General features: G+C 36.2%; 1 protein-coding gene across 30 annotated transcripts in view; it reads left to right on the top strand.

Annotated features, from left to right (window-relative positions):
• The window catches only part of RBFOX1 (RNA binding fox-1 homolog 1), a 2,430,619-nt gene that overhangs the window by 2,285,195 nt on the left and 130,332 nt on the right, over window positions 1-15,092 (top strand). For 26 of the 30 annotated variants that reach the window (XM_073362531.2, XM_073362499.2, XM_073362497.2 and 23 more), the window contains 4 exons: window positions 2,381-2,524; window positions 5,767-5,820; window positions 11,354-11,446; window positions 13,124-13,184. In XM_073362531.2, the coding sequence (XP_073218632.2) occupies window positions 2,381-2,524; window positions 5,767-5,820; window positions 11,354-11,446; window positions 13,124-13,184 (352 nt within the window). The remainder of the gene's footprint in view (window positions 1-2,380; window positions 2,525-5,766; window positions 5,821-11,353; window positions 11,447-13,123; window positions 13,185-15,092) is intronic. The other 4 variants (XM_073362506.2, XM_073362502.2, XM_073362526.1 and 1 more) reach the window with 1 other exon arrangement.

Below are 15,092 nucleotides of genomic sequence, written 5' to 3'. Positions count from 1 at the left end.
AAGCAAAGATTATTGCCATTCTCAAGCCAGGCAAGGACCCCCACAACACGGCGAGTTACTACCCAATATCCTTGATGTTAGTGTGTTTTAAGGTGTGTGAGTGCTTGATCCTCCAACAAATCACTCTGGAGTTGGACGATGTCTTTCAGGTTGACCAAGCAGAATTCAGGAAAGGACACAGTGCCTGAGATTAAGTCTTGGCCTTGACCACATATGTCAAAAATGATTTTCAACAAAATCTAAAGACTGGAGTCATGTTTATAGATTTGACCACCACTTATGTCACAGTTTGGGACAGAGGCCTTCTGTGTAAACTCTCTTGAGTTTCCCTACATTGGGTGGTCGAAGTAGTAGAGCTATTCCTCCAAAACAGGTGCCGCTGAGTACACATGGGTGACCCTTGCAGTTCGTGGAAGTGTCAGATTAATAGTTTTTCTCAAGGTTTAGTTCTTTCACCAATACTGTTCAATGTGTACATCAACGATTTGGCAGCAACACTCTAATGCAAGTTTATCTATGCTGACATTAGCTGAAGCTATCAAGCTCAGTCCTTCTCAGAAATTGACAAGGTCCTGAACAATGATACGAAGCTCATGGCAGACTTCTGTGGTCGATGGCACTTGCTGCCAAGCTTTTGTTAGGCGGTTTCTATTTCATCTGCATAATGCAAGCGCAAGCCACGAGCTAAATATTTTCTGAAATGACCAACACTTACAGTATAAACCACGCCCAGTTTACCTCAGCATGACATTGGATAGGTCATTGATGTACTGCAACCACTTGAAGACAGCAACCAAAGTTAGCGCTCGGAACAACTTGCTCAGAAAATTGGGTGGCTCAACCTAGAGTGTAAGCATCCGGACACTTGGATCATCAGCGCTTGCCTTCTACTTTTCAACAGCAGAATACTATGCTCCTGTCTGGTGTCGCTTTTCTCATGCGAGGCTGGTCGATGTAGAACTTAACAAAGCTATGCGCGTTGTTACTGGTACTTTATGTGCAACTCTGTTGCCATGGCTGCCAAAACTTAGTAACATAGCATGACCCCATATTTGCCATGTGAGGGCCTGCTCCTGGCCATTATCCATGAGAAAAGCAACTTGCTTCTGAACTCAAACCTCTTCAACTATCTTGCCAGTTTGCCTGTCTTCTAGACATCCTTTAAGGTCACTTATGCCACCACAGGACATGATAGTGGAATGTGCTTGGCATAATGAATGGTCAGTGATGACAGTCTTTAATCACTCTCTCGTCACCAACCCTGAATCTGTTTTCATTCTTCCATTTTTCTCCTGCTGCATTCTTTCGTCTTCCCTTTCTAACATTGTGTTCTTGTGTGAATCTATATGTATATAAAAATTAAGCCTCTGTCTTACACACACATTCATAAATGCTCCTACTTTTGCATATACATATGCTACAGAGTGATTAATTAGGCCCTATATGTTGTCATCAAAGAAACCAGCACAGAGATTTCTCCAAAGTATTGTTTGACTAAAGATGATAAATTTTAATTTTCAAATGAATGATATAATGCTATTAATAATTCAATGTGTTTTAATAATAATGTTTAATTCCTAATTGGGTTTTTTAAATGGAAGCAAACTTCAGCTGTGATGTAATCCGAATGTAAGACATCATTTAAAATCTGCAGTACAGAATTCCCATAGATGAACGCTACATGTTCTTGTTCCTATGTGAAACTCTTCAAAAGTTAATTTCTGGGTTTCATCTTTATCTTGGGCATTCTTGAAACTTGTTACATTGCCTCTAATAGTACTTCTGTTTCCTTGAACATTCAAGGCCTTTTCAGTAATGGTGACTGTTCCTCCAGACAAAGTTACCCTCTAAAGCACATTAACTGCTTATGAAATGGCCAGTATGGCGTGATGTGTTTCCGTCCTCCTGGAGTTGAGTGAAAGTCCTTATTGGCCTCTGCATGAAGGTCCAGATTCTACTCTTACATGATAGTTTATAATGTGCTATTACTACTAGGCTGTTTTCTGCCCATGACGCTTCAGTTTCCAATGGAGGCTAAAGGTGTTTCCACAATGTTATAATTCAGAGCTAAATATTTATTCTTCATTTATTTAAAAACATTTATAAATGTAACATAATTGTTTATATTCTTCTTCCACATATTGCTTGTTTCTTTCCAAGTTCTATGTTGCTGAAATAGATGTAACAATGGACTAGGTGAATGAATAGATATTCCACATATCTAACTTCAGATTTTCTTTTACTTCATTGTTTGAATGATTCCTTCTTTCTTTTTCAGTTGTGTGCCTTGCCTGAGAGTTAAACCCACCACTATTTTTATATCTACAACTAGAGCAATACTTAGAGCATGTTTTACTTTATTTTGCTTTAATTCTTTTAGCAGACAGATGATGCAGCACAGACTGACGGCCAGCAACAGACACAATCCTCTGAAAACACAGAAAACAAATCGCAGCCGAAACGGCTGCATGTCTCAAATATACCCTTCAGATTTCGAGATCCAGATCTCAGACAAATGTTTGGGGTAAGTACTCTATTTTTGTTTGCATGCTTATTATTGTCACATTTTAAAAGAAGCATTACCTTTACATTATAGGTGGAGCTAGCAGCAATACCTAAAGTTAAGATCATATAATGCTTTCCATTGGAAGACCCTTCCCCCCACCCCTTTACTCATAACTAATTGCCTGACTTGCTTATCCTACTTGTAAGGAGAAACAATGCTATATGTACTCTACAGAGCTATAATGTGATGGCAGATCTCCAGAATATCATATATTTTTGTACTCTAAGAAAGCAAGTAATTAATACTGGCTTAACTTATTGCACACTTACATACTCCCTTGTGAAGTCTTCTGTTCATCTTGAATTCCACACCTGTGGTTGTGGATCTTTAAAAGCATAGCAGTAAAAAATAGGCATTACTTGGCCTACAACTGCATTATTATTAACCTCCTTTCACAAAGAATTAGACATGGCCAGATGATACTCCAGTCTGGACCTGCTTTTTTTGCACCTATTCATATCATCTTAAAAAACATAAATAACTCACAGATACTCTTATGTCGGAGTAGCATATTGTATTAGATTTTGAACCTGCAGCTATTTTATGTGAGTATGAATATATACTAGATGTATGTACACACACACACTTATATCATGTATGAGTTTTATTTAATATATGATAGAGTCCCACTTAATAACAGAGTCCCATTAAAAGTCAAGAAGACACGAAATATGTCGAGTAATTGACTTAAATTCATTATAATATATAATTAATTTATCTTCTAGTTGTTGTTTTTTTTAACCATCTTATGGAGCAGAAGAAGTATCTACTTAAATATGTACTAAGAACTGAATCCTGACATGATAGTAGGAAAAAGGGATATTTTCACATAAACCTATCGGAATTGCCCTAGCAACTCTCCCCCCACCAAATACAAAGGTGTTTCTGATGCCATACATTTCAGAGCACAAAATTGTAACGAATCTGATGATGTATGAGAACTTCCTAGGATAAATGTATGTTAATCAGTTAAAATTAAATTTAAATAAAACTACTCAGAAAACAGGTAGATTCTGTTTCTAAATGCACAAAATGCAAGAGTTGTTGTGTGGGTGTTAAAATCCAACTGTAAACAAACTAAAGTTAATTTGTGTTTTGCATTCCAAGTTTTTAGGATTTAGAAAACTCAAATAAGTCTTACTTCCAAATTGGAAGATGACAGGAATTCCCCAGCTTCCGTATGACTTGGTAACAGAAACGCTATTGGAGCAATAGCTGCATTAAGCCTTCCACTTGCAAGCTGAGACAAACTCAGTTTTTCAGTTGTTCAGTATTAAACCAACCTGTGCAGAGAAATCTGAGTTTCTGAACTGGTGGGAAATTCAAATTCCTATCCTTGCGAATTATAGTGAAGTTTCTGAAATGAAGCCTGATATTGAAACCATCCTTTGCATCTTGATCCTGTTATGAACATGATTTCTTTTTAGGAGCATGAGTTGAGGAGAGCAGGCTTGTTTACTAGTGTGGGTTTTGTTTGTCCCACTTCACCCAGCTTTATATGTACACGAATTATAGTTTAAACATTAAACAATTGTCTGCTTATAAGCTAACAATAGTGGTTAACGCATTTGTTACTTGGAGGATAAATGTAACCGGGGTGGGGTGGGGGGAAGGCTCAAGGCAAAGGATAACAAGTGTGTGCTGATTTTTCTAAAAAGTTAAAGCAATAAAAGAATGTTTTAATCTTTCTTGCCATGGATGTGATTAACATATCTTAAGGTACTTAGTAGACTGGAGTAGAGTCTAATTTCTGTAGTATATTATACACTCACTAGGTTATTCTGCTTCTGCCTGCATTATTTTGTTTTTCCATTATAGTATATTGTTTGTCACTGACATTGCCTCACCAGAGTTACACTGTTTCACATGACACATTAGTGACACATGAAATAGCAGAACATGACACATTGAGTGATGTACTAGAAAGTGTCACATCATAAAATGTGCCACGTCAAAAAATGTTCTGACTTATCTATACTAAATCCTGCTCAGGGTTAGCATTCATTCCCTTTCCCAAAGCAGGTATAGTGAAACTTTTTTCTTTGGGACAGAACCTGTGCCTTTTTGCATGTTTGAACAGTGCCTAGGGCTATGATAATAGTAATTATTATTATAGGATGTAGGGTTTATTCCTACGCACAAGTAACCTTCCCATTCAGTAGAGTTTCACTAAGGTAGGACAGGGCTTGTTTGGGAAAAACTCAGCACTGGTGGAAGTGTCTTTCTTTATGTTCTTTGAGGGGGCATTGGAAGTGGTGGGGTATCCTTTTAGAAGATATGGGTGAAATCCTGGCTCCACTGAAATCAATAACAGAATTCCCATTTGATTTTTAAATAAAGCCAGGATTTCACCTTGCATCTTTACTCACAGCCAGAAGTAGCTGTAGCAAATACGTCCTTATTCCTCTTCATTCCACTGGGAGCAACTGGAACAAGACCAAGGGGCTAACATTCCTCTGGGGAAGAGTGGGAGGTGATAATCACTTTTAAATGCAACATTTAATACCTGTCCGGTGGGTGGTGATTGCTGCACTCTAAGGGGAGTTGCACAGTGGGATCTCACCTATACTGAAACATCATTATAAGAGGACTGAAAAGCCATTGAAAAGTATGTAAAATGTTGGGACTTTCACTTCACTGTGATATGCAGTGTTGTTGTAGCCATATTGGTCCCAGGGTATTAGAGAAACAAAGTGGGTGAGGTAATGTCTTTTGTTGGACCAACCTCTTACGGTGAGAAAGACAAGCTTTTAAGCTCATACAGAGCTCTTTTTCAGGTCATCTCACCTGAAGAAGAGCTCTGTGTATGCTCACAAACTTCTTTCTTACCAACAAAAGTTGGTCCAATAGAAGATATTACCTCACCAACTTTTCTCTTTAACGTCACTGTGATATGAGTTTAACCATAATGTGGTTCACATCAGCAGGTGCTACTATATTTTAATTGCTGTTCTTGATTATGCAGAATGGTAGTGGTACAGTTTTAGCTGTGTATCAGGCTCATCACAACATGCATTTAATTCAGCTGCTCTTTCAGTTTGTCATTTTTTTATTGCTTGGCTGGCCTGTAATTTAATATCTTTATATATATATATGAGGTACTAAATCTTCTAATACTATGAAATATCTTTGCTACAGTTCTGTTATTATGTTCTCAGATTTTCTTATGTTCATGTGTTCATGTTTCTATTTCTTTTCAGCAATTTGGTAAAATCTTAGATGTTGAAATTATTTTTAATGAGCGAGGCTCAAAGGTAAGCGGTTTAATTCACCGGAAGAATCAGTTAATTGATTTTAGTATTTGATAAGATTAAGAGAAAACAACTGCACTAGTGTAATAAATGCATCTTAAAAATCCACTTGAATGGAAACACCTTTTGAAGCCTTTTGTCAATTTCCCAAACAGCAAGAAATTCAGTGGACACATTTTAAATCCTTTGAAAGGAAAAATTATAATTACTACAAACTGTCAAAGTTCAATGGGAAGTTTGCTTTCTGCTTTTAAATATAATCATATATTGTCTAGGCTGATTCTTTATCCTTCAGTGATAATTACCTTGCTCATTTTATAAAATGAGTCATGTTTGCAGAAAAATAAGCAGATCATTTGCTAGAATAGGTATTTTTTGCTATTGAAATGACAGTTGGTAATATAATCTAATATCCTATTGAGTAATTACTCAATAAAATATGTGATTATTCCAGATTATTGATGTGCAGATGTTTTCCTGGTTAGTTAAAAACTTCAGTGCACCAACCCTTTGAATACAATTTATTTTAGTATTTCTACTGATAAAGACAATGTACTGTATTGTAAATTTATTTTAGTTCTCTTGAAAATTACTTTGCTTTAAATTTATAGACTAATTTATTGGGTACTTAAGAAATAAAAAAATAAGATTGTTATGCTTAGATAATTTACATTAAATGGTGCAAAACAACAGTCATTTCCCCAGTAAATCTTACCCATATCAGCTGAACTATAATTTTACGTGTTTGCGTCATATTCATGGTAACTCTCCTCCCCTGATGTCAGACTCATTCTAATCTTTGTCCCCCTATATATTCGACTTGTAATAATTCTTCCCCTCCTACATATGATTCAGTATTAATGATGGAAGCCTTTTCATCTTTCAGTATGTCAGATGCATTATAATCTTTCTGCTAATCAATCTCCTAATGTGTCAGCATTTTCAATTCTAAATTTAAAATGGTCATCTTTTCTTCCATATAAAATGATGCAATCATCATATGCCTTATATTCCAATGTTTGAGTTGCTTTGTCATTCATAAACTGACATCCCCCTCACCCAGTTATAACATTTACTGCCAATTTTGTAAAACAAAAAAGATACTGGGGAACGGTATGATTCAAAAGTTTGGTGATTTTAAGCCAATACAGGAAAGCAGGGCCTTTTAACTTTAGGTTGCCAGTTCAGATTGGGCTCAAGTTGGTCGTGGCTGAAATCTGTTATACTTATCTGATGGCTGTTCAGGAGTCTTTGTGAAAGAAATTGGTTGTCTAAGACTTGTTCATAGCAGATAGATTTAAAATTTCAGAACAAACAGCACCATAGGCATCTTTGTTTCGTGGTTCCAGGAGTAAGTTCGAGGCTTGAATGGGTATGGTCAGTGTATTTACCCTCTCATCCTAAGGGCTTTTATACATTGGACTTTTTTTGTACCAATATATCTCTGCACCAGTGCAGAACCTTATTGGATGAATGCTGCACCAGCTCAAGTCAGCTTTTACACTGGTGCAGTATGTCTACACTAGGGGTTGGCATCTGTGCCGTGCAAACCTCCCACTGTCCTACACTATAAAAACAGCTCTTAGAGAGGGTCTCACAAGGCTCACTTTCCTCAGCACCCTCTCTGTCAGTGATGAAAAGAATAGATGCTAGTAATGCGGTTAACAAGCACATCAAATCACCTTTTGCATTTAGACAGGAATTGAGCATCGGTACTGCTGTAAATTGACATTTACATGAAACAGTTCAAACCAGAAAACATGAGTACTAATGCAGATAAACAAAGAATAGCAATTTGCCTCCAAAGCAATTTTCAAACTGCCCCCCCCCCCCCCCCCAGTCTATGTGCTTAGCTATATAGTGGAAACATAAGCTCAGAGAAGGCAAGCTGAGGGAACTCACAAGTTTCCAACTCCAATCCTGTGAGGGCAATTCAGTTTACATGAGTCAGAACCAGAGTCATTGTAACATTGCTCTGGCATTTTAACTTTGAACAGGCTTCCTTAACTAATCTGTTGAAGCTCTGGGTTTCAGTAACTGTCCACAGCTGCTGCAAATTGGTTTTGTCCTTTAGGGATGATTGCAGAGCTGCTGAGGTAAGATTTTACTCTAGAGATGTAAAAGTACACTAACAACAATGAACACCATTTTTCTATATTTATAAATTATTTAATGATTTTACATTTTAAAAACATGTATGTGCTCATTTGTTCATAATATAAGTAAGGCCCGTTAGCCCTTCAAAACAAACAAACAAAGAAACAAAAAAACCTCCCAACCATCTCCTCAATCAAAAACAAGACTATCCATTGCCATTTAAAACTTGGTTAATGGTCAAATAGAGGTGGTGGTGTTCCCCCCCCCCCATTGTCCTTTAATGAATCTGAGCACTTGACAGCTCATATTATGGATTAGTACAATAATAAATATTTTTTTAGTTGCTGTTATGCTGAGTGTGGAATGTACATAGAGATATGTAAAAGCGTGTGTGTGTCAGAGAGAGAGTGAGAGCGTGCTCTATGCATCTGATGAATAAAAGTTATTATCTGATAAAGTTTCTGTAAATTAAAATATGAGTGTAAAAACTTATATAAAAGCTTTGTTTAAGTAATGTTAATGCATAAGAAAAAATGTAAGGAATTCAAAATGACAGCTGCCGCACATTCCTAAATGTTTGGATTTTTTGTCTTTAGTTAGCTTGTAGCTCCATCTTAATATTAATTAAAGGTGCTGTTTTCTTTGACATTTTATTTTGGGTGTTTCTTTTATTCCCAGTATTTAAAAAAAATCTGGAATGCACACTGGTGCTACGAGTGAATGAGCTTAGTCAGGAGACTGTTTGTTTTTAGAATTCTGGGTCATAATTAACAGTCCAAGAACTCATACCAAATTTTCAGTTCTTGCCAGTCAGGGAAGATAGTTGTTCTGCTTAGAGGAGGGAGGTGAACAAACAGTTACACAATATTAGAGTAACTTACACTATATGTGAACTTTAGGTCACTGGTTCAGTGGCTGCAGTGATAAGGTTCTGCTAAGGCATTCTCTCAAGTAGCACTTGAATTTAAGAGTTTGCTTACAGAGCTATTACAACATGGGAGGTTTAATGGGTGGGCAAATAGCAGTTGAAAGTAGCCAGCATGTTGTCTGAGTATTAATTAGAGGAGGATGGAAAATTGCACCCATACATTAGTGCTATACACACACTTCCCTACATAATGCACAAGCATAGATAAATCTATGGCTTGAATAGATAAAAGGAATACCAATCTCCACTTTTAAAAGGTAATTTCTAATAGTTTCTTAATGTTTTTTCACAAATTAATTCACTATTTTGGCTTTGTGCGTATGATATTCTGAATGGTTTGTGTTTGTTCCTGTTTAGCTAAAAGTGTTTTTACGGGTTGAATATAAACACTCCTCCCCCACCCCCCCAAAATCTTAACATTCTGCCATTCCCCTTTCCTAATCCGTAGACCCGTTTTACTAATACAGGGCAAGTGATGATAGGTTAGATTGCTGGAAAGAAGAAGTTACTGGGTTGGATAGACTTTAACTGACTGCAAAATTAAACAATGGACTGGACCAGGCAGAGAAGGTGGCTAAATTATGCATAGAAGCAATGTTGCCACAGAGACTCTGTGTTTCACTTGGAAATAATGTCACCCTGGTTGAGGAAGTGGATGCAACTTTAGTTAGCAGAATTATAGATACATATTTTTATATCAAGATTGACTTTATAAAGTTTGTCCTTCACGGTTTACGTCATGTTTTATTAACACAGTGGTGGGGAACTGGGCAGGGGCAGAGGTGTGTGGAAGTATGACGTCTCTTGCTTGAGGTGCCTAAGGGCATGTCTATGCTACAGCGTCACAGCTACAGTGCTGCCACTGTCCACTATAGTGCCATAGTGTAGACACGTCTTATATTGATGGAAAGTTTTTTCCCGTCAATGTAGTTAATCCATTTCTCCAAGAGATGTTAACTAGCTGCATCTACAGTATGAGTTAGGTTGACCTAACTATGTCACACCCCTGAGAGACAATTATATTGATCTAATTTTTCGGTGTAGATCAGGCCTAACAAAGATGAGCACTGCATAAAAAAAGTTGTGCTGAGAATATTTTGAGAATGAGGATAAAAGCGATCCTGAAAATTGTGTGTGGCTGGGGCAGGATTTCTTTTACATACAGCAGAAAAACTTGGAATGGGAACAGTCCTTAACGAAGGATGGTGTATGTTTTGCACATGCTTGTTGATTTGAAACACGGAGCTTGGTTAATGCTTTTCTGTTGGGATAATTGGCCTTAAATTATTGAGGGCGACATGCAAAAGCATAGCACTGACAATGCTGTATTTGAATTGTTTCAAAGGGTTGGAGTACATTTTCTGATCATGATATATAAATGTTTCTTTTGTTTTTTAAATACTGAAATGTCATTTTAAAAGTTATTTTAGCAACTTCAGTGGTAGATGAAGCATTTTAATTTTTCCAATTTTAAAATCATATTTATCTGCTTTAGCACAACAAAAAAAGAATGCTAGCAAGATTGGAAGTCTTTGTTTAGTCTAATATAAGAATGTTAAGTGCTTAGAATAGTCAAATAACTAATATGCAGCAGAAAAGACATACACGTGTCTTCCTTTGGTGTTGAAGTATTTAGTGGTTAGTTTTTTTCATGATAATATTTCAAAGTTGCATAACCCTATCCCACTAACATGGGAGTAGGTAAAGTTAAACAGTCTCAGTTGCATGTACTATATGTCAAAAATAATGCCGATATGAAGCAGTTAAACTTATTCAAAATGTTTGCATTTTTATTACTTTATCGAAGTTTCTTTCTATTCACATCATGTGATTTTGTTGGATCTTTTGAAAACTGGAACGTTTATGCTTAGTTATAAAGGTACCACTTTTGTTGGTGGTTTTCTTTTCTTTTCTTTTTTCTTTTCTTTTTTGTTTTTTTTTGTTTGTTTTTTAAATAAGTAAAGGCTATACAGTTTGACAAAAGTTTAAATAACCCTAGTGTTGCATGGGAAAAATGTTTCTTACAATCACAACAGCATGACTAAGTAGGCAATGTTTTAGAGTATATTGGCATTCAGTGTTGAATTTTGTGCCCATGTTTTTTTTATTTTGTTGATACTATCTGCATGTCATTAAAAAGTGGTCCACTTTCTTTTCTCATTATTTCATTTTTTCTATGTGAAAACACTGTAAATTTGATTTTGATTTCATTTTTTGTTAGATTTATTTTCCTCTGTAGTGACATTGAGAAAGGTATCTTTGGTATCATTCTTTGAATTCTTCAGGGGGTGTTATCTAACTGATGAAAGAGAAAAAAAAACTTGTTCACATTTGTCGCTTATTTATTGCACATCTCAGTATGATTATAATTTTTCTAATTTGCATGTTACAGAAATGAAGCAAGAACAAGAAAATATTAAATTAAAGCGAGAGAACATAAGCAAACAAGTGGTCATTGACTGAAATAATAATGTGCATGTTGTTTTCCCCCCTTCTCCCTCCTGCATGCAGGGATTTGGTTTCGTAACTTTCGAAAATAGTGCTGATGCGGACAGGGCGAGGGAGAAATTACACGGCACCGTGGTAGAGGGCCGTAAAATCGAGGTGCATGTTCAAAATATTTTCCTTTTCATCTTTTTTATAAATGTCTGCTTCACTCTCATTTGTTGTTTCAGATGCATCATTGGTGTCTTTTGTGTGCTCCCCTTTCCCCTTCCCATTGTTTATATATATATATTTATATATAAAGAGATAATCTGGCCTTACTTGGGTTTTTTTATTATTATTTCTTTTGTGATTATTATTATTATTATTATTATCATTATTGCTCTAAGGTGGATGACAGAAATGAGACAAAATAAAAGCTTTACTATTTTGAAGTTATTATTTTCTATGTTTTGTAAATCAATGGGTGCAGTAAATTCCAAAAAAAATAAACAAAAAAAATCAAAAACTAAAACAAAACTGTGAGACAGACAAAACAAAAACAAACAAAAGGTCGGGTTTTTTTCTTTTTGATGCCGGGTTGATGTGGGATCCACAGTGGCTTTCAAAATAACTCAGATTGGGAGATTATAGCATCCAAAAATATAAAAAGAGACAAAAATAAAACAAAAGAACAACAACAGTATCAGTCTGTTTGAAAGTTTCATTTCAGAGTAACCACCAGGCTGGTGTTCCTGGTTGGCCTGACCCATCCAGCCCCATCAAAAAACAAACCCAAATGTTTTTGGTACCACTGGGTCCCCTTCAACACTGCCTCAGAGTCGTATTTGTTAGAATAAAAAAAAAAGAGAGAGAAAGAAAAATTACCAGTTGAAAATGCTGTCGTCTTTTGAGTAAGATGTTGCATATTTTGCCTTTTCATTTTCCCCCTTCGACGGTAGCGCTTAGGGCCCTCACCAAACTCTCAGTAACCATGGTAACTGTATACATACCCATGCTGGCGATGGTGCTGAATGGTAAGTGGAGAAGTCCATCTGCCGTTTCACGTATTTAGCGCTGATATACCACGTGAATTTTTTTGACTTGTTGTATTAAGTTTTCTTGATGCTATATTTTTTTCTATATTGGTACGCCTGTAATTGAGTGTACGTTTTAAGCAAGCCTGGGAGGCACTGATTGGATTGAGGATATGACTTCGTGCACATCTTACTCAGATTGTTAACTCCATATTGTGTTAAATAATGCACCCTCTTTTTATCCTTTTGTTAGCTGTGATTTTAAAGCTTGAATGATTTTGTTAATTCTTGCAATGAAAAAGGCTCTTGTTCCAAGTGTTGAATGCTAGATGTTGCTTTTCCAATGGTACTTCTCTTCTAAAGGGTTATGTTGCACACTGCTAAAATTCGTTTGTCCCTTTTTTTGACATTTTATTTGTTTCCTTGTACCTTGTCTCTTCCCCCTCTACTCCACTGCATGTTCCTTCATATAAAATATATTTTTTTCTGTTTTGAAATATTTATTGTTTCAGTGTTATCATGGAATACAAGCATGCACTTAAATCTTAAATTATGCAGTATCTTTTTAATTTGCTTTTAATGTGTCTTTATTAAAGTTTAAATGATATGATGTTGCTTTATTGAAATGATTTGTAAATTTAAATGGTTATGAAAGTAAATGTAATTATATATAGTATGATTTTGTTATGCACCTACTGCCTTTTAAAAATTAAAATTGCATTTTATTTTTATATGACTAATAGCAGTAATAATGCATGCATTTAATAGTACCACAGACTCTCTCTATAACATTTACTAATTTAATTTTCTATGTGCATAGGTAAATAACGCGACAGCACGTGTAATGACAAATAAAAAGACAGTCAACCCTTATACGAATGGTAAGTGTGTGAGCTTTTGATCCTTTTACTGTCAAATATCAGAATGCATGTAAGCCCTAATGTTGCAAGCTGCTCCCTGTGGGTGGACTCCTGCAAAAGCATGCAGTCCTAATGACGGTTCTGTGGCCTTTATAGGGTCTTATGAGGTCATCCTCACAGAGTTCATTGCAGGATTGAGGGCTATGGTTGGGCAAACTGATGCGCTCAGACAGAGGTCTGTTGACTTTGACGTGGCTCCTTGTAGGCACAGCATTCCATTTGCATGCAACGAGTTGCAGAATCAGAACCTAAATAATGAACTATAGTAGCAATATGTAAACTGATGCTGCATGTACCAGAGAATATACGGCTAGGAATTGATTATTCTCTTCTGGCTTTGTGCAGTGTTAGTATAGCAATGAATGAACTAATCATAGGGACAATTGTGCCCTGGATGATGGAGTCGGGGGGGAAGGTCGGAAGGATGCTCCCTCTATCAAGCATGAGCTGCTCTTTGGTATTATCATAATACAGCTTACTTCAGGATTGTTTCTGTTGTCTGTTCCACAATTTGTTGAGAAGAGAAAGAAAATTATAATTGTTTTATGGTTCCCCTTTTTCTATATGGGAATCTAATTAGGAAATCAGCTAAACATGATGTCCTTGCTGTTGATTTAACAATGGGTACAATATTGTAGACTAATGACAGAAGAGTCATCTGTAGAAATGTGGGGAGGCAATGCTTTTCAAAGAGATTTCCCCCCACCCAAATCCCTTTTCCAGTGCTTAATTCAGCAGTTTTGCCAAAAAAGATTATTTTCTGTGAATTATTTCTAATCATTAACACCTTTCAACTACAAAAATTAGTACAGAAATGGATTTACTGACAATAATTATTTGTTCTATTTGGCTTGGATACTTTTGCTATAGCCATTTGCTTTCCAAACTAATATCTTTGTTCCTATTTGCCCACCAAAAAATACAAAAGAAAACTGAACGCGTATGATCAAAAAAGGCAGGTTGCCACAGTTGGCTGAGACACTCTTAAGTGCTGAAATCTCATGGAACTTATTTTCCACATTTGAGAGCTCATTCTTGAGATTTTGCTAAAAAGTGGGGCAAACAGAAGTGAGGTGTTTGTTAATTTTTTAATAAGCATGTCAGACTTCCGCCGCCCCCACCACAATAAAAATAAAATAACTGTTCTCAATTTGACATACAATTATTGACCTATTTATAATAATCTGGGAAGAACTAGTCTGAAAGTCCTCAGGCTCTTCTAGAAACTTTTCTTTCTTTCTTTCTTATTCATACGAATATGTGTCTGCCAAGTGATGAAAATGGAAAGCTTCCTTCATTGTTGCTGATTTTTGTATAAAATGTCAGCCCAGTGAATCAAACCAGACAGGCACAAGGCTTGACTGGGTCATACAATAACATTTTGTTCTAACAGTAAGTTGGAATATTTTATATACGTGTGAAGATTTCACTCTTTTGTTCAATATGTTGTATGACAGAGGGAATAAAAGAAGGTTTGTTATAAATGATTTTGCGCATATTTAAATTAATCTTGCTACAAAGGTTAAAGAACAGGGTTTTCTCTATTAAGCATCAAATATCAAATCCAACCTCAGGGATGATGATGCTTGAAAAGGAAGCTCAGTCTTCTTATGAATGTCATCGGTGTTTTAGGGACAAGTTTACTTCAGTGTCGCACAGAGTAGGTGTTACCTTGCTTTTTAGTGTTGTCATTTTTTTACATCTGAAATGAAGGTTCTTGAAATCATAGAATCATTGACTTCAAGGTCAGAAGGGACCATTATGATCATCTAGTCTGACCTCCTGCACAATGCAGGGCACGGAATCTCACCCAGCGACTCCTGTAACAAACCCCTAACTTATGTCTGAGCTATTGAAGTCCTCAAATCG

This window comes from Lepidochelys kempii, chromosome 10 (genome assembly GCF_965140285.1).
Source record: "Lepidochelys kempii isolate rLepKem1 chromosome 10, rLepKem1.hap1, whole genome shotgun sequence".
Taxonomy (NCBI): Eukaryota; Metazoa; Chordata; order Testudines; family Cheloniidae; genus Lepidochelys; species Lepidochelys kempii.
Note: the sequence above shows the minus strand (reverse complement) of the source record. Positions and strands in the feature narration are given on the sequence as shown.